At 39.6% G+C, this 26,000-nt stretch overlaps 1 protein-coding gene across 1 annotated transcript in view; it reads left to right on the top strand.

Annotated features, from left to right (window-relative positions):
- LOC114197730 (adhesion G protein-coupled receptor E2-like) overlaps positions 1 to 25,282 on the top strand; it is a 39,298-nt gene extending 14,016 nt beyond the window's left edge. Inside the window, exons 8-16 of the mRNA XM_028088864.2 lie at positions 2,276 to 2,383; positions 2,574 to 2,797; positions 3,000 to 3,179; positions 12,320 to 12,555; positions 18,271 to 18,337; positions 18,747 to 18,838; positions 19,806 to 19,974; positions 20,059 to 20,169; positions 25,094 to 25,282. Coding sequence (XP_027944665.1) covers positions 2,276 to 2,383; positions 2,574 to 2,797; positions 3,000 to 3,179; positions 12,320 to 12,555; positions 18,271 to 18,337; positions 18,747 to 18,838; positions 19,806 to 19,974; positions 20,059 to 20,169; positions 25,094 to 25,135 — 1,229 coding nt within the window. The 3' untranslated portion in view covers positions 25,136 to 25,282. The remainder of the gene's footprint in view (positions 1 to 2,275; positions 2,384 to 2,573; positions 2,798 to 2,999; positions 3,180 to 12,319; positions 12,556 to 18,270; positions 18,338 to 18,746; positions 18,839 to 19,805; positions 19,975 to 20,058; positions 20,170 to 25,093) is intronic.
- The last annotated feature ends 718 nt before the right edge of the window (positions 25,283 to 26,000 follow it).

Genomic DNA, 26,000 nt, shown 5'->3' on the forward strand with positions numbered 1-26,000 from the left:
TTATCCATTCATTGGTTCATGGACATTTAGGTTGTTTCTGCTTTGAGGCTATTATGAATAATACAGCAGTTAACATTCATGTACAGATTGTGCAGATATATGTTTTCATTTCTTTTGGGTAGATACCTAAGAGTGGAATTGCTGGGTCATATCGTAACCCTACGTTTAAATTTTTGAGAAATTGCCAGACTGTTTTCCAAAGTGGTTGGACCATTTACATTCCCACCAGCAATGGATAAGCATTCCAATTTCTCCATATCATTGTAAACACTTGTTACTTGGGGGAGTTTTGATATTATACTCATCCTCATAAGTATACAGTGGTATCTCGTTCTGGTTTTAATTTTCGTTTACCTAATAACTAATGATGTTAATGATATTTTCATGTGCTTATCAGCATTTTGTATATCTTCTCTGGAGAAATGTCTATTCAGATCTATTGCCCATTTTTAAAAGTTTTTTTTTATTTAAATTCAACTAGCCAACATATAGTACATCATTAGCTTCAGATGTAGAGTTCAATAATTCGTCAGTTGCATATAACACCCAGAGTCCATCACATCATGTGCCCTCCTTAATGCCCATCACCCAGTTACCCTATTCCCCCACCCACCTCCCCTCCAGCAACCTTCGGTTTGTTTCCTATAGTTAAGAGTCTCTCATGGTTTTTCTCCCTTTCTGATGACTTCCCATTCAGTTTTCCCTCCCTTCCCCTATGATCCTCTGCACTGTTTCTTATATTCCACATATGAGTGAAACCATATGATAATTGTCTTTCTCTGATTGACTTATTTTGCTTAACAAAATACCTTCGAATTCCATCCACATCAATGTCAATGGTAAGTATTCATCCTTTCTGATGACTGAGTAATCTAAATACTCCACATCACTTGGCATCAGAGAAATACAAATCAAAACCACAATGAGATACCACCTCACACCAGTCACAATGGCTAAAATGAACAAGTCAGGAAACAACAAATGTTGGCAAGGATGTGGAGAAAGGGGAATCTTCTTACACTGTTGGTGGGAATGCAAGCTGGTACAGCCACTCTGGAAAACAGTATGGAGGTTCCTCAAGAAGTTAAAAACAGAGCTACCCTATGACCCAGCAATTGCACTACTAGGTATGTACCCCAAAGATACAAATGCAATGATCCCCAATGTTTATAGCAGCAATGTCCACAATAGCCAAACTGTGGAAAGAGCCCAGATGTCCATTGACAGATGAATGGATAAAGCAGATGTGGGATATATATATATGTATATATATATATGTATATATATATATATATATGAATATTTTTTATTTAAACTCTGCTTAGTTAACATACTGTGTAATATGAGTTTCAGGTGTACAATATAGTGATTCAACACTTCCATACATCACCTGGTGCTCATTACAACAAGTGCCCTCCTTAATCCCCATCACCTATTTCACCCATTCCCCCACCTCCCTTCTGGTAACCATCAGTTTGTTCTCTATAGTTGAGTCTATTTCTTGGTTTTCCTCTCTTTTTTTCCCCCTATGATCATTGGTTTTATTTCTTAAATTCCACATATGAGTGAAATCCTATCGTATTGGCTTTCTCTGACTGATTTATTTCACTTAGCATAATACTCTCTAGCTCCATCCATGTCATTGCAAATGTAAGATTTCATCCTTTTGATGGCTGAGTAATATTCCATTGTATATATAAATCACATCTTCTTTATCCATTCATCAGTTGATGGACATTTTGTCTCTTTCCATAATTTGACTATTGTTGATAATGCTGCTATAAACATTGGGGTGCATGTAGCCCTTTAAATTAGTATTTTGTATTCTTTGGGTTTTTAATTGGGTTATTTGTCCTATTATTGGGTTGTAAGAATTCTTTATATAGTCCAGATACCAGACCTTGTGAGACTTTGAGCTGCAAATACCTACATCATCTTTAACAGTAGTGTTGTATATATTCAAATTTAGAAAATCTTTGAACTAGAATTAGAATTGTCATAGCAACAGAAGCCTTGACTTGTCCATTAGCATTTTCTCCCTTTTCTTCAGATTATGCAAGTTTAGTAGAAAATTTTCTAAATAAGTACAATCTTTGGAGACCCTTTGGTTTTCAGCTTTCAAAAATGCTCAAATAACAGTATTAAACCAACCACATTACTCTCACATCAGTATTTAAAATTCCTGTGGTTTATCAGCATATCAAAAAATCTAATCCCAATACTACAAGTGATAACCTGACTTCTCCTGTCTCTCCTGTCATTGCCACCACCATAGAACTGTCCCTGAAGGTGCAAGAGCAAGGAATCAGGGATGTCACCTTGAGCCAGAGCCATGCAAAGATGCATCTGAACTGGGATGTGGCACATGAATCCAGTGACTTTGGTAATGACTAAAATGGGGAACAGAAGGCCACTGAGACCTTGCGATGGGACAAGACAGCCAGGATGGGCCATGCACAGAATTAAAGATTAAAGGAAATTGTAGGGTGGGTGGGGCTACAGGGGAGAGTCCGTCTGAGGAGGAAGGGCCCTTTTGGGCACCCCAAAGTATCAACATTGGCCTCTTCCTACAGGCCCTTCTGTGGTGGGCCTTGTCTCCATTCCAGGGATGGGCAGGTTGCTGGCTGAGGCCCCCCTCATCCTGGAGCCTGAGAAGCAGGCAGTTCTGCATGATGCACACAAGGGCATGCTGCGAGGCGTCTCCTCTGTCCTGTTCTCAGATGTCATCTCTGCCTTTATGAGCAACAGGGACACCCAGAACCTAAGCTCCCCCATCACCTTCATCTTCTCCCATGGTGTGAGTGCTGGTGAGATGGGAATGTGGGTGTGGAAGGAGCCTGGGTCCTGAGCAGCCTCACTGCTCAGCTCAGCCTTGAGGCTCTGGGGAGCTCCCCTGCCAGTGATTCCCTCCCCAGTATAGTCAGCTGAGTCAGCTCTGAATCAGCCTCTCTGAGCACCAGAAACACCAACCAGCTCACACCTACGCCCTGTTCCTACAGTCAGTGACCCCTGGGCCAAGGGAGGAGGTGTTCTGCGTCTTCTGGAAACATGGTCAGAATGGATATGGTCACTGGTCCACCATGGGATGCAGGATGGTGGCCACCAGAGACACCAGCACCACCTGCCAGTGCACCCACCTCAGCAGCTTTGCCATCCTCATGGCCCACTACAATGTGCAGGTGAGAGCCCTAAGAGGGGCCATGGAGACAGGGATGTTAGGGACTGCAGGCACCAGAAAGGAACAGATGTGATGAGAGAGGTCATAAGGGAGACAGGGAGAGTGGCAGCATCGAGGGCCAAACCATCATCCTCTCCTGGCCAGGTGACAGGATTACTTCTTTAGGGGGAACCAAGAACTGAGATTCACCCAGGTGACAGCAAGTAAGGATCCACATGGAGATAAGAATGAGAACTCTTTTAGTTAAATTGCCAGGCCTCATAGGAATCCAGACAAATTCAAACAGCACCCCAAAACAGTGTGCTTCCTCCTGCCACTTTGCTAAAGAATAAAATACATTGTACAGGTTTTCCCAGTTAAATTTTTGAAGAGATGAAAACTATGGTTTAAAACTCAAAAGGAACAAAAGGAGTAACATTGAAAAGTCTCTTTGCCACCCATGGCCCCCAGTGATCAGAGTCCTTGGAAGAAATCTCAGTTTCTTTTTGAGCCCTTTTATTTATTTTTTAAATGTTTAAAAGTTAGGTTGCTTTTATTTATTTTATTTATTTTATTTTATTATGTTACATTAGTCACCATATAATATATCATTAGTTTTTGATGTGGTGATCCACAATTCATTGTTTTCATATAACACCCAGTGCTCCATACAGTACATGCCCTCCTTAATACCCATCACCAGGCTAACCCAACCCCCCACCCCCCTTCCCTCTAAAACCCTCAGTTTGTTTCTCAGGGTCCATAGTCTCTCATGGTTCATCTCTCCCTCTGATTCCCCCCCTTCATTTTTCCCTTCCTTCTCCTAATGTCCTCCATGCTGTTCCTTATGTTCCACAAATAAGTGAAACCATATGATAATTGACTTTCTCTGCTTGACTTATTTCACATAACATAATCTCCTCCAGTCCCATCCATGTTTGAGCCCTTTTAGAGATATTTTATGTATAAACAAACTAATACATATAATATACAGTTTTATTTTCACTCAAGCCATTGCCTACCATATTCACTCTTATGCATTTTTTCCATTTAAAATACTTGTGACATTCAATATTGATACATAGAGAACTTTATCATTCATTTTTACATCTGCATAACTTTCCATTCTGTGGATGTTCCATACTTTAACCAATCTCAAATGATAAACATTTTCTTTGTAATATTTGGTTTCTACAATGTTGCAGTAACAATGCTAGATCATTTGTAGTTCTAAAATATATATTATATCTATACGTATGTGTATCTCTATCTCTATCTCCACATTTCAACACATTTCTGTAACCATCCAATGGATTCTTTTAAATTTTAAAGTAGGATAACTATATTGTCATTCTTGGCTATTTCCCCACCATTCATGCAAGGTGTTTAAGTGGATAGATTTGACTTTTCTTTCACTTTTGAAAATGTCCTGAAATCTCTTTTTCAACATTTGTTCTCTTCATTGGTTGGGTTTTCTTCATTGAATGCATATAGCGGCTCTCATTTGCCTGGTTCCCATATTTCCTTCTCCTCTGATTTCCTTTTACTTCTCTCCTTATATTAATATTCTCTTATTATGTTCAATTAGCCAATATATAGTATATTATTAGTTTTTGATGTAGTGTTCAATGATTCATCAGTTACATATAACACCCAGGGCTCATCACAACACATGCCCTTCTTAATACACATCAGCTTGTTACCCCATACCCCCATCCTTCTCCCTTCTGTAACCCTCAGTTTGTTTCCCGGATTTGTTTGACAAGCATCTTTCAACTAACATCTTCTTTCATGAAGATAGAAGTGTTTTCTTTTTTTAATTTAAATTCAAGTCAGTTAACATATAGTGCATTATTAGTTTAAGGGGTAAAGTGTAGTGACTCATCAGTTGCATATAACACCCAATGCTCATTACATCACATGCTGTCCTTAAAGCCCATCACCCAGTTACCCCATCCCCCCACCCACCACCCCTCCAGCAACCCTCAGTTTATTTCCTAGAGTTAAGAGTCTCTTATGGTTTGCCTCCCCTCTCTGTTTTCATCTTACTTTATTTTTCCTTCCTTTCCCTGAGTTCTTCTATTTTGTTTCTTAAATTCCACTTATGAGTGAAATTATATGGTAGTCTTTCTCTGACTGACTTATTTCACTTAGCATAACACCCTCTAGCTCCATCCACGTCATCACAAATGGCAAGATTTCATTCTTTTTGATGGCTAATAGTCCATTGTATATATTAACATAATTTTGCCCATTTTTTCATTCCTGTTCTCTATATCTCTTTTTTTTTTTTTGGTTTTGGTTTTTGTTTGTTTGATTGTTTAATTTAATTTTATTATGTTATGTTAGTCACCATACATTACATCATTAGTTTTTGATGTAGGGTTCCATGATTCATTGTTTGAGTATAACACCCAGTGCTCCACGCAATACATGCCCTCCTTAATACCTACCACCAGGCTAACCCATCCCCACATCCCCCTCCCCTCTAAAACCCTCAGTTTGTTTCTCGGAGTCCATAGTCTCTCATGATTCATCTCCCCTTCCTATCCTCCCCCTTCATTTTTCCCTTCCTACTACCTTTCCTTTTAACATACAATGTATTATTTGTTTCAGAGGTACAGGTCTGTGATTCATCGTTTTACACAATTCACAGCGCTCACCATAGCACATACCCTCCCCAATGTCCATCACCCAGCCACCTCATCCCTCCCACCTCCCAATACTCCAGCAACCCTCAGTTTGTTTCCTGAGATTAAGAGTCACTTGTGGTTTGTCTCCCTCTCTGGTTTCATCTTGTGTCATTTTTTCCTCCCTTCCCCTATGGTCCTCTGTCTCGTTTCTCAAATTTCTCATATCGGTGAGATCATATGGTATTTGTATATCTCTGATTGACTTATTTTGCTTAGCATAATACTCTCTAGTTCCATCAACGTCATTGCAAATGGCAAGATTTTGGTTTTTTTGATGGCTGCATAATATTCCAGTGTGTGTGTGTGTGTGTGTGTGTGTGTGTGTGTGTGTGTGTGTGTGTGATATATATATATATATTACCACATCTTCTTTATCCATTCATCTGTTGATGGACATCTTGGCTCTTTCCATGGTTTGGCTATTGTGGACATTGCTGCTATAAACGTTGGGGTGCACATACTCCTTCAGATCACTACATTTGTATCTTTGAGGTAAATACCTAGTAGTGCAAATGCTGGGTCATGGGGTAACTCTATTTTCAACTGTTTGAGGAACCTCCATACTGTTTTCCAGAGTGGCTGCACCAGCTTGCACTCCCACCAACAGTGTAGGAGGGTTCCCCTTTCTCCACATCCCCGCCAACATCTGTCATTTCCTAACTTGTTAATTTTAGTCATTCTGACTGGTGTGAGGTGGTATCTCATTGAGGTTTTGATTTGGATTTCCCTGATGCCGAGTGATGTTGAGCAATTTTGCATGTGTGTGTTAGCCATTTGGATGTCTTTGCAGAAATGTCTGTTCATGTCTTCTGCCAACTTCTGGATTGGATTATTTGTTCTTTGGGTGTTGAGTTTGATAAGTTCTTTATAGGTCTTGGATACTAGCCTTTTATCTGATATGTCATTTGCAAATATCTTCTCCTGTTCTGTCGGTTGTCTTTTGGTTTTGTTGACTGTTTCCTTTGCTGTGCAAAAGCTTTTTATCTTGATGAAATCCCAATAGTTCATTTTTGCCCTTGCTTCCCTTGCCTTTGATGATGTTTCTAGGAAGAAGTTGCTATGGCTGAGGTCGAAGAGGTTGCTGCCTGTGTTCTCCACTAGGTTTGTTTTTTTTTTAAGAAAGAAGCATTTTGTTTTTATGTTATTTTTTTTGTTATGTTATGTTAATCACCATACATTACATCATTTGTTTTTGATTTAGTGTTCCATGATTCATTGTTTGCGTATAATACCCAGTGCTCCATTCAGTACGTGCCCTCTTTAATACCCATCACCAGGCTAAGCCAACCTCCACTCCCCTTCCCTCTAGAACCCTCAGTTTGTTTCTCAGGATTCCTGTATGACATTAATGTCTTTCATCCATTTTGAGTCTATTTTTGTGTGTGGTGTAAGGAAATGGCCCAGTTTCATTCTTTTGCACGTAGCTGTCCAATTTTCCCAATACCATTTGTTGAAGAGACTCTCTTTTTTCCATTGGACATTCTTTCCTGCTTTGTTGAAGATTAGTTGACCATAGAATTGAGGGTCCATTTCTGGGCTCTCTATTCTGTTCCATTGATCTATGTGTTCGTTTTTGTGCCAATACCATACTGTCTTGATGATTACAGCTTTGTAATAGAGCTTGAAGTCCGGAATTGTGATGCCACCAGCTTTGCTTTTCTTTTTCAATATTCCTCTGGCTTTTCAGGGTCTCTTCTGGTTCCATACAAATTTTAGGATTATCTGTTCCACTTCTTTGAAAAAAGTGGATGGTATTTTGATAGGGATTGCATTAAATGTGTAGATTGCTCTAGGTAGCATTGACATTTTCACAATGTTTGTTCTTCCAATCCATGAGCATGGAACGTTTTTCCATTTCTTTGTGTCTTCTTCAATTTCTTTCATGAGTATTTTATAGTTTTTTGAGTACAGATTCTTTGCCTCTTCCGTTAGATTTATTCCTGGGTATCTTACGGTTTTGGGTGCAATTGTAAATGGGATTGACTCCTTAATTTCTCTTTCTTCTGTCTTGTTGTTGGTGTATAGGAATGCCACTGATTTCTGTGCATTGATTTTATATCCTGCCACTTTACTGAATTCCTGTATGAGTTCTAGCAGTTTTGGGGTGAAGTCTTTTGGCTTTTCCACATAAAGTGTCATATCATCTGCAAAGAGTGAGGCTTTGACTTCTTCTTTGCCAATTTGGATGCCTTTGATTTCTTTTTGTTGTCTGATTGCTGTGGCTAGGACTCCTAGTACTATGTTGAATAGCAGTGGTGAGAGTGGACATCCCTGCTGTGTTCCTGACCTTAGGGGGAAAACTCTCAGTTTTTCCCCATTGAGAATGATATTTGCTGTGGGGTTTTCATAGATGGCTTTTATGATATTAAGTTATGTACCCTCTATCCCTACATTCTGAAGAGTTTTAATCAAGAAAGGATGCCTTACTTTGTCAAATGCTTTTTTTGCATCTATTGAGAGAATCATATGGTTCTTGTTCTTTCTTTTATTAATGTAGTGTATCACATTGATTGATTTGCGGATGTTGAACCAACCTTGCAGCCCAGGAATAAATCCCATTTGCTCATGGTGAATAATCCTTTTAATGTATTGTTGGATCCTATTGGCTAGTATTTTGGTGAGAATTTTTGCATCCATGTTCATCAGGGATATCAGTCTGTAGTTCTCCTTTTTGATGGGGTCTTTATTTGATTTTGGCATCAAGGTAATGCTGGCCTCATAAAATGAGTTTGGAAGTTTTTCTTCCATTTCTATTTTTTGGAACAGTTTCAGAAGAATACGTATTAATTCTTCTTGAAATGTTTGGTAGAATTCCCCTGGGAAGCAATCTGGCCTTGGGCTCTTGTTTATTGAGAGATTTTTTTATTACTGCTTCAATTTCCTTACTGGTTATGGGTCTGTTCAGGTTTTCTCTTTCTTCCTGGTTCCGTTTTGGTGGTTTATACGTCTCTAGGAATGCATCCACTTCTTCCAGACCGTCTAATTTGCTAGCACATGTTTCTCATAATATATTCTTATAATTGTATTTCTTTGGTGTTGATTGTGATCTCTCCTCTTTCATTCATGATTTTATTTATTTGGGTCATTTCTCTTTTCTTTTTGATAAGCCTGGCCAGGGGTTTATCAATCTTATTAATTCTTTTAAGAACCAGCTCCTAGTTTTGTTGATCTGTTCTACTGTTCTTTTGGTTTCTACTTCATTGATTTCTGCTCTGTTCTTTATTATTTCTCTTCCCTGCTGGGTTTAGGCTTTATTTGCTGTTCTTTTTCCAGCTCCTTTAGGTGTAGGGTTAGGTTGTGTATTTGAGACCTTTCTTGTTTCTTGAGAAAGACTGGTATTGCTATATACTTTCCTTTTAGGACTGCCTTTGCTGCATCCCAAAGATTTTGAACATTTGTGTTTTCATTTTCATTTGTGTCCATGAATTTTTTAAATTCTTCTTTAATTTCCTGGTTGACCCATTCTCCTGTTTCATTTGTAGGTGTTCAGAATGGTTTGATACCTATCTAGCTGAATTCCTGGGACCAGATGAAATTTAGGTGTCCTAGTCCTCTGCCATCTTGCTCCTCATCCTTGTTCTCTGTATATTTTAAACTGTGCTTCAAAAGGGTCCATTTTTAATATGACCTCTTTAAATCTTGCCTTCATTTCCCGAGGGTTTTTTCCTTCTATTTATTTACTGGGCTTTTGTAACACACAACTTCTTAAGATTTCTCTTCTCTGATGCCTTATATCTCTGCTTTCATTACTTACTTATAAAGGCAAGTGCTTCCTTGCCTTTTTCAGGGTAAATAATTCAGGGTAAATTCAGGGTAAATAATGTCACAACTTTCTTCTGCTCCAAGTTAACAATTATTTCATGAGTAATCCTTACTAACATTTTTTTTCTCTCTTCTTCCTTTATTTCTGGTGATATTTTGTATAATATTCTGTATAGATCTGTGTTCCTTTTGATCCCTTATCTTTAAGGCAGATGGTGTTTCCTGGAGGAGTGATTTCCAAGATATGTATGTAAAAACATGTTCAGGGCTATATTACAGGTTTTCATGGTTTTTATGTGAGTTTAAAAAATTTATCTAAGCAAAATTAGAAGTCAGCAGTGGGGCTTTCACATGCAAAACCAGTTTTCCTCCACAACTAGAGCCAAACTTCTTCCTGCAAATATGGTTCTTTTGTATAATTAAACACTTAGCTTCAGCTCCTCTGAATCTTTAAACAAACTGGTATAAGGAGACTCCTGCCCACATCATTCCCACTGTTGTAATCGTGAAACAGATTATTCAGGTTTCCTCTGATGTGCATTTCCAGTCAATCTTCTCTGATTTTAACATCTCTTCCAATTATTCTCTATTTTCACAGAAAGTAGAAATGATGTTTTTGGTTTTCATTACACTTGTGACATTTGAAGCATTTCCAAGAACAGGTGTGTGTGTGTGTGTGTGTGTGTACGTGCAACCTTTGGGCCACCTTTTTCAATACCAAAATAATTAACCTTTTCTTGCAAACAAGGATTTTATTTAAAGCTTGATAAGTACTTGAGTTTGGAGTGAATCATTAGCAATGGGGAGATATGAGAGGGGAGTAGGGGAAACAGATAAGTGCATGTGCTTTTGGGGTCCATGTTATTTTTCCCAGCCCAAGAATATTATTATTTTTTAGCTGAGCTGGTACAAATACTCATGAAGGTGATCTCAGGTCATTGTGATGGGTAGGACTGAAGTATCACTTCCAGAAGAGCAACATGTAAAACTAAAAAACTTAGTTTCAGCATCAAAATACAACCCTAATATTCAAAGTCTTGATATCTTGAAGGAGAATTATCCTGTCACACAGATACTGCTGAGTTTATATGAGCTCTACTTCTCTTCTAGACATCAGACCCTCAAGTAATTCATTTTTTAAAAAATTGATTTTATTGGGGTACAATGTTATTGCAATAAAAATCAGATTATAAGTGTACACATCATAAGTTTTCCCAATTCTAAACACCCTGTACTGCAACTCTCACTGAGCTATAGAACCCTTCTATCACCTCAGAAAACCCCTCAGTACACTCTCAGTGTTCCCATCCCTACCCACAGGAAACCACAGATCTAATTTTATCACTATAGTTTACTTTTGACTACCTCAGAGTCATTCAATAGAGTAGAATTATTCTCCTTTGTGTCTGGCTTCTTTACTCAACATTCTATGAGATTCTACCATGTTACTGTGTGTAACAGTAGTTCATTCCTTTTTACTGCTATATAGCATCCTAATATATGATTATTCCACAAATTGTTTATCTGTCCTCCAGTTAATGGGCATTTGCATCACTTGCAGTTTGGGCTATTATGAATAAAGCTGATATAGAAGGTTGTCTTTTTTTTATGTTATGTTAATCACCATACATCATTAGTTTTTGATGTAGTGTTCCATGATTCATTGTTTGTGCACAACACCCAGTGCTCCTTTCAGTATGTGCCCTCTTTAAGACCCATCACCAGGCTCACCCATCTTAAACATTGTTTTTGTGGACATTTGTTTTCATTTCTCTTGGGTAAATACCCAGAAATGGAATTGCTAAATCCTATGATAGGTGTATTTTAGCATTAGTGTATGTTTAACTTTATAAAAAATACTCCCAAACTCCATTTCAAAACAGTTGTTACCTTTTATATTCTCAAAGAGCAGTGTATGAGAGTTCCAGCTGCTCCATTTTGCTGGCATTTGGTACTATCAGGGTTTTTAAGTTTTGCTATTCTAGTCTGTGCTTTTAAAAATGTGACTGTGGGGCACCTGAGTGGCTCAGTTGGTTAAGTGACTGCCTTTAACTCAGGTCATGATCCTGGAGTCCCAGGATCGAGTCCCACATCGGGCTCCCTGCTCAGCAGGGAGTCTGCTTCCCCCTCTGACCCTTCCGCCCTCTCATGCTTGCTTTCTCTCTCATTCTCTCTCTCTTAAATAAATAAATAAAATATTTTTTCTTTAAATGTGACTGTGATCTCCTCGTTGACGGGTCCCAGGAGGAGGATCCCGTGCTGGCTGTGATCACCTACCTGGGGCTGGGCCTCTCTCTCCTGTGCCTCCTCCTGGCAGCCCTCACCTTCCTGCTGTGCAAAACCATCCAGAACACCAGCACCTTGATCCACCTGCAGCTCTCAATCTGCCTTTTTCTGGCCCACCTGCTCTTCCTCATGGCCATTGACCGGACTGAGATCAATGTACTGACACTGCCACAGAGGACTCCCTGCCTTGTCCTATGTGGTGATCATTTCGTGGAGCATTGATAAAATAGCCCTGGGTCCTGGGGAGGTTAAAGGGGTAAGTAGCCTATTTCACACTGACTAATGAACTAGAAGACAAACCCTCTCCTGACAACTCGACCATATACATGAAAGTTCTCTTCAATGGCAAAGTATGGTACAGGTCCTGGGGCCACCCTCCTCCCCGATAGTCCCTCCTGGTGACACCTTTCTCCTCCCCCAGGTGCTGTGCGCCATCATTGCCGGTGCCCTACACTATCTCTACCTGGCGTCCTTCACCTGGATGCTGCTGGAGGGTCTGCACCTCTTCCTCACTGCACGCAACCTGATGGTGGTCAACTACTCCAGCGTGAGCAGGGTCATGAAGAAGCTCATGTTCCCCGTGGGCTATGGAGTCCCGGCTATAATTGTGGCCATTTCCGCTGCATCCAGGCCTCACCTTTATGGAACACCCACCCGGTAAATGCAAATTCCCACTGTCCTTATCTTCTCCAGCACAACCATGGCCATCATAGAACTAAGAGCAATTTAATTCCACCAGAACATGATAGGCAGAGAAAAGTCAGTGACCACTCCGAGGACATCTACCTGGTGGAAAATTGCGTTCATTGAAGTGACTGTTTTTATTTAAGTTCTTAAGATTTAATTATTTTTAATTTATTAATTTCCATCTCATTTTTTACTTTTTTTAAATTCAATTAGCCAACTTATACTACATCATTAGTGTCATCCCATTTTTTCTTTTTCAATTTTTTATTTAAATTCCAATTAGTTAACATACATTACTATTAGTTTCAGATGTAGAATTCAGTGATTAATCACTTACATACAATACCCGTTGCTCATCACAACAAGTGCACTCCTTAACCCCCATCACCCATTTAAACCGTCCCCTTACCTACCTCCCTCATCAACCCTCACTTTGTTCTCAGCAGACTCTAGGAGTCCACTTTCTGGTTTGCCCCTCTTTTTTCTTTTCCCCCCTCTGTTCATTTGTTTTGTTTCTTTTTTGTATTATGTTATGTTAATCACCATACATTACATCATTAGTTTTTGATGTAGTGTTCCATGATTCATTGTTTGCGTATAACACCCAGTGCTCCATTCAGTATGTGCCCTCTTTAATACCCATCACCAGGCTAACGCATCCCCCCCCACCCTCCCCTCAGAAACCTCAGTTTGTTTCTCAGAATCCATAGTCTCTCATGGTTCATCTCCCTCACCAATTCCTCCCCTTCATTTCTCCCCTCCTACTATCTTTTTTTTTTATAACATATAATGTATTATTTGTTTCAGAGGTACAGGTCTGTGATTCAACAGTGCTACACAATTCACAGTGCTTACCATAGCACATACCCTCCCCAATGTCTATCACCCAGCCATCCCATCCCTCCCACCCCGCACCACTCCAGCAACCCTCCGTTTGTTTCCTGAGATTAAGAATTCCTCATATCAGTGAGATCATATGATACATGTCTTTCTCTGATTGACTTATTTCACCCAGCATAACACCCTCCAGTTCCAACCACGTCGTTGCAAATGGCAAGATCTCATTCCTTTTGATGGCTGCATAATATTCCATTGTGTATATATACACCTCATCTTCTTTATCCATTCATCTGTCGATGGACATCTTGGCTCTTTCCATAGTTTGGCTATTGTGGACATTTGCTTTGTTTCTTAAATTCCACACATGAGTGAAATAATATGCTATTTGTCTTTTTTGGATAAGATTTGATTATTTAATATTAACTATGAAGTATGTTAATAATTACATAGTATAAATTATGTTTTATATTAATACTGATATATAAAATATTGATAATTATAAATTAACATATAGTGAACATAGATGAGGTGACTATTTTCTATCTTTTAGATTTAATTATTTCATTTTTTGTGGGGTAGAGAAGCTTATATTTTTTTTATTAGGTTCAGGGGCAGAATTTAGTGATTCTTCAGTTGCATACAACATCCAGTGCTCATTACATCAAGTGTCCTCCTTAATGCACATCACATAATTACCCCAATCCTCCTCTCCTCCTGCAACCTTCAGTTTGTTTCCTATAGTTAAGAGTCTCTTATGGTTTGTATCCCTCTCTGATTCATTTTATTTCTCTTTTCCTTCCCCTATGTTCATCTGTTTTGTTTCTTAAATTCCACATATGAGTGAAATCATATGGTATTTGTCTTTCTCTGACTGACTGATTTCATTTAGTATAATACCCTCTAGTTACATCCACGTTGTTGTGTATGACAAGATTTCATTCTTCTCAATGGCTGAGTAATATTCTGTGCATATATATACCACCTCTTCTTTATCCATTCATCCTTTGATGGATATTTGGGCTCTTTCCATTGTTTGGCTATTGTGGACATTGCTGCTATAAACATTGGGGTACACGTGCCCCTTTGAATCATTATGTTCATATACTTTGGATAAATACTTAGAAGTACAATTGCTGAGTCATAGGGTAGGTCTCTTTTTAACTTTTTGCAGAACTTCCATACTGTTTTCCAGAGTGGCTGCACCAGTTTCCATTCCCACCAACAGTGTAAAAGGGTTCTCATTTCTCCTCATCCTCACCATCATCTGTTGTTTCCTGAATTGTTAATTTTAGCCATTCTGACCAGTGTGAGGTGGTTTCTCATTGTGGTTTTGATTTTTATTTCCCTGATGCCAAGTGATGTGAGCATTTTCATTATGTGTCTGCCGGCCATTTGTATGTCTTCTTTGGAGAAATGCCTGTTCATTTCTTCTACCCATTTCTTGACTGGATTATTTGTTTTTTGGGTGTTGAGTTTGATAAATTCTTTATAGATTTTGGATACTAGCCCATTATATGATAAGACATTTGAAAATATCTTCTCCCATTCCATAGTTTGCTTTTCATTTTTGTTGATTGTTTCCTTTGCTGTGCAACAGCTTTTTATCTTGATGAAGTCCCAATAGTTCATTTTTGCTTTTGTTTCCCTTGACTTTGGAGATGAGTCTAACAAGAAGTTGCTATGGCTGAGGTCAAAAAACTTGCTACTTGTGTTCTCCTCTAAGATTTTAATAGATTCTTATTTAACATTTAGGTCTATCATCCATTTTGAGTTTATTTTTGTGTATGGTGTAAGAAACTGGTCCAGGTTCATTCTTCTGCATGTGGCTGTCCAATTTTCCCAACACCATTTGTTAAAGAGACTGTCTCTTTTCCATTGGATATTCTTTCCCACTTCGTTGAATATTAGGTGACCATAGAGTTAAGGGTCCATTTCTGGGTTCTCTATTCTTCAATTATTTTAAATAGTCAGTGCATATTATATAAATGACTATGTATTAGTATAATATTAATTGCATCTCATATATTAGTAAATGTCTATTAATAAAATATTCATTGCATTAATTGAGGGGGTTCTTTTAAAATCTAGAAAACAAAAGTGACATAAAGGCAGGCATTGATTTGTGTAAACTCCTTCTCTATCTTAATTTTAAAAGAAACGAAGGGTCATTTGGATGACAAAATAACTGTGACCACAGCTAAGATTTAGAAATCAATTCTGATGTACAATCACCGTTCTAAATATTTTTCACGTGTCAGCTCAAATCATCCCCCCAACAACCTGTGCAGTAGAAACTAGTATTGGGCCATATTACAGATGAGTAACTGAGGCACAAGGAGATTAACTAACATGGCCAAGGTCACACAGCTGATTGGTGGCAGAGCTGGGGTCACTTCTGGTCTGGTGCTCACACTATGTGCTTATCCTGATGACAGGAGTTACTCAGCTGCATCAGGGAGCCATGACCAGCTGGCCTCCCTAGGGAGTTGAGCAGAAAGGTCAATGAACTTTTTCCATAAAGGGCCAGATAATCAATAAATTCCAGCTTTGTGGGTCTTATGGTCTCTGCGGCAACTACTCAGCCCTGTCCTCAGAGCACAAACAGAACCACAGACAATTCAGGAGGGAATGAGAGTGTGTTCCTGTAAAACCCACTTATAAGAGCAAGCGGCAGCTGCCTGCTTTGCCAATGCCTACCTTCAAAGCTTCCCTTTGATGCTTCCCGCTGGGTCCATCTGACCCTCTCCCCAGTCCTCACACCTCCCACCTCACTCACAGCCCCCCTCCCTGGGGATAAAGTCCAGCTCTGTCATTGCTCACAGTGTGGCCTTGAGATGCCTGACCTGTGAGTGTGTGAGTACCTGTGTCCTCATGAGGAATAAGTTATGTAATGCACGTGAGCCTTACTGCTGGGGTAGGTCACTGTTTTGCTTCATTTGAGGTTTTTTTTTGTACTCACTTCTTGGATGGTCCAAAATTTTCACCTTGTCTACACATACTCATCCTTCACATCTCAGCTTTAAAACAATTCAGTTCTTATGATTTGCCTCCCTCTCAATTTTCAAATTATTTTATTTTTGCTTCCCTTCCCCTATGCTCATCTGTTACACAGTGTTGCTTCAAAGTATAGGGCATTTTCTTTATGCCTCCACACACATATTTGAAAATGCTTCTATCTTCATGAAAGAAGATATTAGCTGAGAGATACATTCTACACAGAGTTGTTTCATTAGGTATATGTCACTTTTTTTATGCTTCCACACTTACATTATGGAAAGAGTCCAGATACCCATCAATAGATGAATAGATAAAAAAAGAGGTGGCACTTATATTTACAATGGAATATTACTCAGCCACCAAAAAGAATGAAATCTTGCCATTGGCAATGACATGGATGGAACTACAGGGTACTATGCTCATGAAATAAGTCAGTAAGAGAAAGACAAATATCATATGACTTTGCTTATATGTGGAATTTAAGAAACAAAATGGATGTAGTGAAAAGAAGGGCCATATCCACCCCAATGTTCATAGCAACAATGTCCGCAATAGCCAAACTATGGAAAGAGCCGAGATGCTCTTCAACAGATGAATGGATAAAGATGTGGTCCATATATACAATGGAATATTACTCAGCCATCAGAAAGGATGAATACCCAACTTTTACATCAACATGGATGGGACTGGAGGAGATTATGCTAAGTGAAGTAAGTCAAGCAGAGAAAGTCAATTATCATATGGTTTCACTTATTTGTGGAACATAAGGAATAGAATGGAGGACGTTAGGAGAAGGAAGGGAAAAATGAAGGGGGGTGGAATTTGGAGGGAGAGATGAACCATGAGAGACTATGGACTCTGAGAAACAGACTGAGGGTTTTAGAGGGGAGGGTGTGGGAGGGTTGGGTTAGCCCGGTGATGGGTATTAAGGATGGCATGTACTGCATGGAGCACTGGGTGTTATACGAAAACAATGAACCGTGGACCACCACATCAAAAGCTAATGATGTATTTTATGGTGACTAACATAACATAATAAAATTAAATTAAAAAAAAACAATTCAGTTTTTTCAGGGAAACCCTTTCCAACTATTGGGATCTCCTATACCCTGGACTAGATTATGAATCCAGCTACATATCCTCATAGCTCCTCATACTTGATAATAAAATTCATCATCTTGATTTTGTCTATTGTCTAATTGTTGATTCTCCAACTTCATCTCTGTCTCCCTGAGAACTGAGACCACTCTACCGTAATCCCAACTGGGTCTTCAGGGTCAAGCACAGATCCTGACACAGAGGATACACTTGACATTTGTCTGAAAAAAATATATATATATATATAATTTATTTTACTGATTGATTCTTTTTTCCTTTAAAAAAATTTATATTTATTTCTGCAAGCATTTCTAGAAGCCAAAACTTAAAAGAGCTCTTTGAAAGGAATTTATGTTTCTTAAAAACAACTTTATTACAGAATGCTTCACATGGAATAAGCTGAACATACTGAATGTATAAACCTAATGGGTTTGGGAATAAGTATACACCCATGTAACCGTGACCACTGACAAGAGCATATACAAAGTTTTGGTAATATAAGATAAATAGGATCAAGATATCAATTATAAACCATTGTGACTATAGATGACAGTGTTGTAGGCTGAAAATTAGTTATGAAGTTAGATCTTATGTTCAATGTTCTTACACAAGAACAGCAACAGTAAAATAATAATAATAATAATGAAGGAGGAAGGAAGAAACATTGGGAAGGGAGGGGTATGTTTATTTATCAGTCCTTTGTCCATAAAAGCCAATATTTTCTTGAATCTCTTCCCATCTCTCTCTAAGATGCTGGCTCCACACAGACAAAGGATTCATATGGACCTTTCTTGGCCCTGTCTGCACCATTTTCTCCGTGAGTAATGGATGACATCAGAGCAGCCCGCCTGTCCAGCTGAGGGTTATTCAAAGACCAGGTGTATCAGGAGAGTGACAGGCAGGGTGAGCAGTCATTCCAGTTGGTCCAGGACTGATGAGGGGCTCCCAGGAGGTGAGAATTCCCATTGTTAAACCAGGAATAAAGTGTTTCCTGAGATGTGGTTCTTTCAGTGCTAAAATTTGGAATTCCCATGCAAACTAAATTGAAGCGGTCGCCGAAGTTACAGGACAAACATGGGCCTGAGTTACTGGGTGTTTGGTTTGCTTTTCTAGAACAGTTAACAAAACACAAAAGCTTCTTTCCTGCCAGGTTAGGAGCTGGATGAGCTAGGACGAAGGTTTGCCAGATGTGGAGTGTAGTTAATATACCTGTGGGTTTTCTGCAGATTAATTTGGTTTTCTTTCTGATGACCTTCTGGATTGTGAAAAACAAGCTCTCCTCCATCAACGGAGATGTGTCCACCCTCCAGAACACAAGGTGAGGATGGGTCACAGGTGCACACCACCCCCTACACAGAACATTATCCTCATGCTTCCAAGGCTCTGCTGTCCTTTCATGGGGCTCCTGGGGGGATGGGAAGAGAGAGGTGCAGCCACCCTCCTTGGCAGCCAGCTCAGATTCCGGGGTTTGCTGCTGACACCCATGCCAAAAACATCTCATCCATGCACAACCATAACAACCAACTGCTTCAGCTGCAGAGAGAATGGACTTTGTTCTGATAAGCAGGGATTGCTACCATGGCCCAATGAAAAAGGTCCTGAGAACTTTCACATACTTATAACACACTCAGGAAATCATAGTTTCCAGAACCAGCATACCCCATCATGCCCATGCCTTCATGCATGCTCTGCCCTCTGCCTTCCCCTTCCCTTGCACCTGGTGAATTCAGCTTCAACATCCACATATCACAACATCTAAGAGTTTGGGGATGTCCTCTGCTTTCCTCAATTTTGCACAGAATCAATGGCCTCTATTCTGGGCAAAGCATGTCCTGGTTCAGTTCATGGAGAGGGTGAGGAAAGGAACAGCCCTGGATGGAGAGAAGTACCTCACTTCACAAAAAAAAAAAAAAAAAAAAAATCATTTGTTCTTGTCTTTCCACTAGACTTTAAGGTCTGTAAAAACAGAAGTCTTGTTTTTGTTGTTTTGAATGCCCTAGCCCCAGGTGCACAGAACATTCTTAGTAATGTCAGTTGAACAAAATTGAGGATCTTCATGAAACATCATGATCTGTTTGAAATTCACATTGTCAGGTGTCACCTTTATCCTCAGTCCTAGTCAAAATGCCATCCTGGACCCAAATAGTGTTTCTCTTTAGGGAATCATTGACAATAAAGATCAAAGTTGATCACAACTCAATCAGAAGCATCATGGAGTGGACTTGAAACCAGCCCTGGTTGTGTTGCTCTGGGTGTATCATGATCTCCTTTCTCCTCCTACCCAGGATGCTGACATTTAAAGCCACAGCTCAGCTGCTCATCTTGGGCTGCACGTGGTGCCTGGGCATCCTGCAGGTGGGTCCAGCTGCCCATGTCATGGCTTACCTCTTCACCGTCATCAACAGCCTGCAGGGCTTCTTCATCTTCCTGGTGTACTGCCTCCTCAGCCAGCAGGTACAACTGCCCAACTCCCACCCGGGCCTCCTCCCATCCTCACTCCCTTCGGTGAGCTGACCCAAGCATGCTTTACCTCTGCAGGTCCAGGAACAATATAAGAAATGGTTCAAAGGGGTCAGCAAAACCAAAGCCGAGTCAGAAAAGTACATGCTCTCAAGTGGGACCATGTCTGATGCCTCCAAACACAGTGTGGTAAGATTATGCGGTGCTCCCAGAGCACTTCACTAACCAATCCTCTTGAGAAGCTTATGCCTATCTCACTGGAAAACCTGGGATATATAGCAGGCAATACTCTTGGATGGTTCACACCAAGTTTACCCCTGGACTCCCTTGAAGGCACTTCCCTGTCTGGAAATGAGGTCTTCCTATACTTACACTCACTGAGGTTCTATGCTCACATTGACCCTTGCACGACTGTCCTCCTTCCCCACAATTGTAGAGCACCCCCTTTGTGTGACATGTTGCATATGGTTTCCATTTGTACTTGGGGAGAAGATACAAAAGGTAGATACTTATAAGCAGAGAGGGAAACTTGCTCAGCTAAATAACTAGGAATTAATGATCTGGAGCAATGATGCACAAAACTGCACAGTCACTGCCCATCCTTTACCCCAAGTCATTCTGGAAAGAAAATGAGACTCATAGGGCTTATGTCAATTATGCATGGTCTTCAGCCTCCTCTACTTTCCCCCAACTTCAGTGACCCCCCACCCTGCCTGCCAAGTCATCTGCACATCTCTCCCCAACTTGCTTGTCCTCCTTCTAAAGCTGTTCCTTCCCAAATGCTCTACTCATCAAAATCTCATCCTTCGAACTTTTTCCTCTTCCCAGCAGATGTTCTTACTGAATTCTTCATATAGAAAACATGAGTCAGCAGGAAGAAACAAGGTTAATTTTGCACTCTCAAAACACCAACCATTTGGCGTCCTGTTCATTGTCTCCTCATTCCACCTTGTCACCACAGATAGACAAAATATGCTTCCTACCTTTTACAGCTAATCCCTCCACCTGCACACCTCCTGAATTCTCAGTAACTTCACATTACTGATCATATATTTTCTCTCTAATATATTTGGTCTCATGTCCTCAATAGCATCCTTTCCACCCGCTTTGCAACATGTTAAATCTCTCTCTGACACTGAAGTATTGTTATATATTTGATTCCTCCCTCTTCTTCCTCCAGGTATTCAAACCTGGATTTTGCCTCCATCATTCTACCAAAAGAGCTCTCCCTTAGGCCTCCAATGTTCTCCACCTATAAATATCTTTTGGTCCCCTTAGCTTTCTTGACTGCACTTGGTACTCTTGGCAGTACTGGATGCTGTGCTTGCCTCCTCCATTTTGAAATACTCCTCTTGTGTGTCTGGCTTCTATGTCTCAACAGTCCCTGGAAAACTTGCTATCTTTCTACTTGAGCTTTCTTCATCTCCTTTATATTTCAACTATGAACCACTTCTATTCTCATAGTTTGGTACAAGATTTTATGATGTATGTAGATTAATGTTTAGGAAAGTTAATAAGTACATTTCGAAGTGTACATCTTGCTTGTGTGTTGGAGGAGGCAGCCATGGGATGTAGGGGAGATTTTTCCTATTTTGCTGTATATATACATTGTTAACATTATTTAAAAAGAGAATATTCACATATTTGTGATCTGAAAAATAAAAAGAAAATTCTAAGTTGCTACAAAGAACAAAGAAAGAAATTCACATGATATGGATAACTATCTACTTTTCACTTTAAACTGTTCACATCTACCCTCCAGGAGGGTATGTGCTATGGTAAGCGCTGTGAATTGTGTAAGACTGATGAATCACAGACCTGTACCTGTGAAACCAATAATACATTATATGTTAAAAAAAAAAAGAAGAAGAAGAAGAAGAAGAAGATAGCAGAAGGGGAAGAATGAAGGGGGGGAATCGGAGGGGGAGATGAACCATGAGAGACTAGGGACTCTGAAAAACTGAGGGTTCTAGAGGGGAGGGTGGTGGGGGATGGGTTAGCCTGGTGATGGGTATTAAAGAGGGCACATTCTGCTTGGAGCACTGGGTGTTATATGCAAACAATGAATCATGGAACACTACATCAAAAACTAATGGTGTAATGTGTGATGATTAACGTAATAAAAAAAAGTGTTCATATCTAGAAGGACCTTCTCCAGATTATGGGAGCAATGCACAACTTTTGTTGGTGTGTTTATATTTTCCATGCCAGTTACTCTCCCAGCAACCTCTTTCCCTAAAAACCATTAATCCTCCACAAGACGTAGACTATCCTTTGAATCTGGGTAAGGAGGAGGAGTGAACAACATCCAGTCACCCACAATATGATCTCCTCACTTCACTATGTGGAAGTGCCTAGCTGCTTCCTAAAGCAGACAGTATACAGTACTTTTCCCAACATGCAAACCCCCCTGGAAATAAAGCCCTCCCCACAAAAAAACCTACAAAACAGAGTCCCAAGCAGAAATCCCAGACTGACCTTCTAGCACATTCTCAGGGTGTTTTACAGCTGGGAAATTCAGTCTGTGCTGGCCTGAGCTCAAATACTGGCTCAGCTATTTGCTCTTTATTACACTGTAAAACAAACTTTTATATCAGATCTCTTAGCTTCCTCATTTCAGAACCTTCTCACTATCCTCCCCGACTCGTCTTAGCTTCCTCATTTCAAAACCCTCTCACTGTCCTCCCTGACTCTTTCCAGCACCACTCCAGATTCCTCCCACCTAGCTCCTCCAGGACCCCACCCCTCTTCCCACCATCAGGCACTCACATTCCCTCATCAGGACCCCTCAATGACTCTAGCCCATCCCTCTGGCCCACAACAGTCTCCCCCATTCTCTGACTCTCTCCAATTCCTTTCTAGGCTCATTCTTCCAATTCCTCACATCTCCCACATGCAGAATTCCTACTTCTCAGCTTCACAGAATCCCCAACACCCAAGCCTTGGATTACTGATCATGTTTCTGGATTCCTGACCACCCAATACTGAAATTTCAATTCCACTTACTGCAGATCCATGACCTCGGATCTCCAGGTACAAGAGGCAGGGGTTTCTGGTACCCAGGCTCCTCTAGTCACAAAGTTCCAATTCCCATATTCTGAGGATTCCAACTTCCAGGAATCAGCCTCAAAGTCCTCTTCATTCAGGGGAGTGCATGCTGTCTTCTCTGCCCTTAAAAGCCTCTGAAGTAGGGAGCCCAGGGGGCATGATGACCTCAGTGTATTCACTGCAGCATTGGAAGGCAGAAAAACACAAACCACTCAAGTGAACCATCAATAAGAAATGGCAAGATGAAAAGTTACTTTGGTTTTAAGGAATGCCAGTCCACAGACACAAAGGCTGAAACACTTCTTCCTATGTTGACATGGAAAAATCTCCATGTACAAGTTGTTGGGTGTCCATAGCACAATACCATATAATTCTAAAAGCTTAGATTTATTAACATTGTAATATTTACACAGCCATACTCTTATCTAACTTTTCATAATTAAGTTATAGATTCTATGTTTGGCAGAACAAATTATAATTTGTTGATAATAGAGAATACTTATTCAAGGGAGGTTAGGTCAAGGTGAGGATCAATCAGATATGTCTTGTGTTTGTGGCGTTATATTTTTACAACAAAATGTATTCATGTTTTTACTTGTTATCAAAAGTAAACTTTTAAGTGTTTTAAATAAGGTGCCCTCTCCTGGTAAAGGCAAGAATACCATTGCTAGAAAGCGAAGTATACAATGGAATATTACTCAGCCATCAGAAAGGATGAATACCCAACATTTGCATCGACATGGATGGAACTGGAGAAGATTATGCTAAGTGAAATAAGTCAAGCAGAGAAAGACAATTATCATATGGTTTCACTTATATGTGGAACATAGGGAATAGCATGGAAGACGTTAGGAGAAGGAAGGGAAAATCAGAGGGGGAGACGAACCATGAGAGACTATGGACTAAAGAGACTATGGACTAAACCAAGAGTTTTAGAGGGGAGGGGGGGTGGGGGAGTGGGTTAGCCTGGTGATGGGTATTAAGGAGGGCATGTATTGCATGGAGCACTGGGTGTTATATGCAAACAATGAATCATGGAACACTACATCAAAAACTAATGATGTACTGTATGGTGACTAAAATAACATAATAATTATATATATATGTATATACATATATATGTAGAGAGAGAGAGAGAGCAAAGTATAAGGCATGACATATTCCAACTCTAATTCTTAATTAGTTCTCTGCCCACAATGCTTCTTGAAATTCCTTGTGTATATGGAACATCTGGTATCTCTTGTTAAGCTGCAGATTCTGAGTGAGTAGCCATTGGGCCTCTACCTTTGCTTAGGAAGCAGGACTTGTGGAGCAATCTCATGGTACCCATGTTAAATACTCATTTCAAAAGACTTTGAAAATCCATAACTGAATAGGCTCACAATTCTTTATGCTACCTCCAAGCTCAACCCCATGGGTTGGAAACAAAAAAGAAGCGGTACCCGTACTTGAAAGAAAGACATAAAGCAATCATTATTTAGAGAAGGCATGATTGTTTGCTGAGAAAGCTTCAGAGCATTCACTGGAAAATACTGACAGTCCAATCACATCCCAATAGCAAGGTCAACATTCAAGATGCATTGGTTTTCCTGTCAAAGGAAAAACAAATTTTAAAATGCAAAGAGGTGTTTGAACATAATAATAAAAAAATTAATTAATTAAATTTAATTTTTAAAAAATAAAATAAAATTTACAACTAAAACTTCTACAGTACCTGAGAACAATCCTACAAGAAATGCATGAAGTTTGTCAAGGAGAAAACTGTCAAATGTAACATAAGAAGAACTCATAACCTAGAGAAAGAGAGAGGTTGGTGGGGGTGAGGAAGTCTTAATATTATAAAGAAGCTATTATTTCCAAATTCATCTACATAGTCAATGCAATGACAATCTAAGTCCCAAGATATTTTTGTGAAATTTAGTAAACTAGCCATCAAGTGTATATAGAAGAAAAAATGTGACAGAGGAGACAGTTCACTTGAAGAGTAAGCAAACAAGTGCTCACAATGGTCCATTTCCTACTTTTTCTTGACCAAACTTTAATCAGACCTCTCTCTTTCCTACAGGCCCCTGGATTCTGCTTACCCTCAAGTCTGAGCAAGTACTAAAAAAGTGGAACATGCCTTCCCCAACAGCCTCTCCTGGGAACTGGCTGACCACAGCAAGATCCTTTTTGTCACAACACACTGACAATTTCCCCTTATTTGTCCAGCTTTCCCTCCAAAGATGCTGCTTATTTCTGTCTGCTTCCTCCTTTACCCTATGAAATAAAAATATTTTTCCATATGATTTTGAGATGCTCATGGGTTTCTGAGATCAGAACCTTCTCCCTGCTGCAATAGTCCTTCTAAGTAATGTGTCTCTTTATTCAAGCCCAGATTTAAATTTATTTGACATAAAATACAGGGATTTGCCTCATAACAGCTATAAAAACCAAACCATGACATTTCTTAATGTGCGTTTTCCATGAATAGAAAATGAGTCAATGAAATCAAATAAAGGATACATCATGTATAGCAATGCAATGATTCATAAAAATGACATTTCAAATCAGTGTGTGAAACATTACATGTGAAGTCAAGGAAGTCACAGATTTTTCTCAACAAATGGTGTCAGGACAACAGGCTATTCATTTAGGACAAATTATTTACTGGACAAATTCCAGGTATACTAAAATCTACCAAAATTATCAGAACATTAGAAAATCAAGGGCAAGGTCCTAGGCAAGATTAAAGAAGAATTCATATAGTCAATAATTGAAAACGTGGACCAAAATGAAATTGTAAGTTTATGGTGGTGACACCACACTCAATTTCATCTTTATTACAACTGTAATAGGATTGATATTTACCCTGTTTTTTATCAGTGTGAGTGTGGATATGCAGAATCATCAAGTGACATGGGTTTTCCAAGATGCCCCTGCCCATGGTGGCCCAAAATGGTACAATGAACAGGGTGTGCAAGTCATCCAGG

The sequence above is a fragment of the Eumetopias jubatus genome, unplaced genomic scaffold (assembly GCF_037043125.1).
Source record: "Eumetopias jubatus isolate StellerSeaLion01/CBP00866 unplaced genomic scaffold, mEumJub1_p1.0 scaffold_1, whole genome shotgun sequence".
Classification (NCBI taxonomy): domain Eukaryota; kingdom Metazoa; phylum Chordata; class Mammalia; order Carnivora; family Otariidae; genus Eumetopias; species Eumetopias jubatus.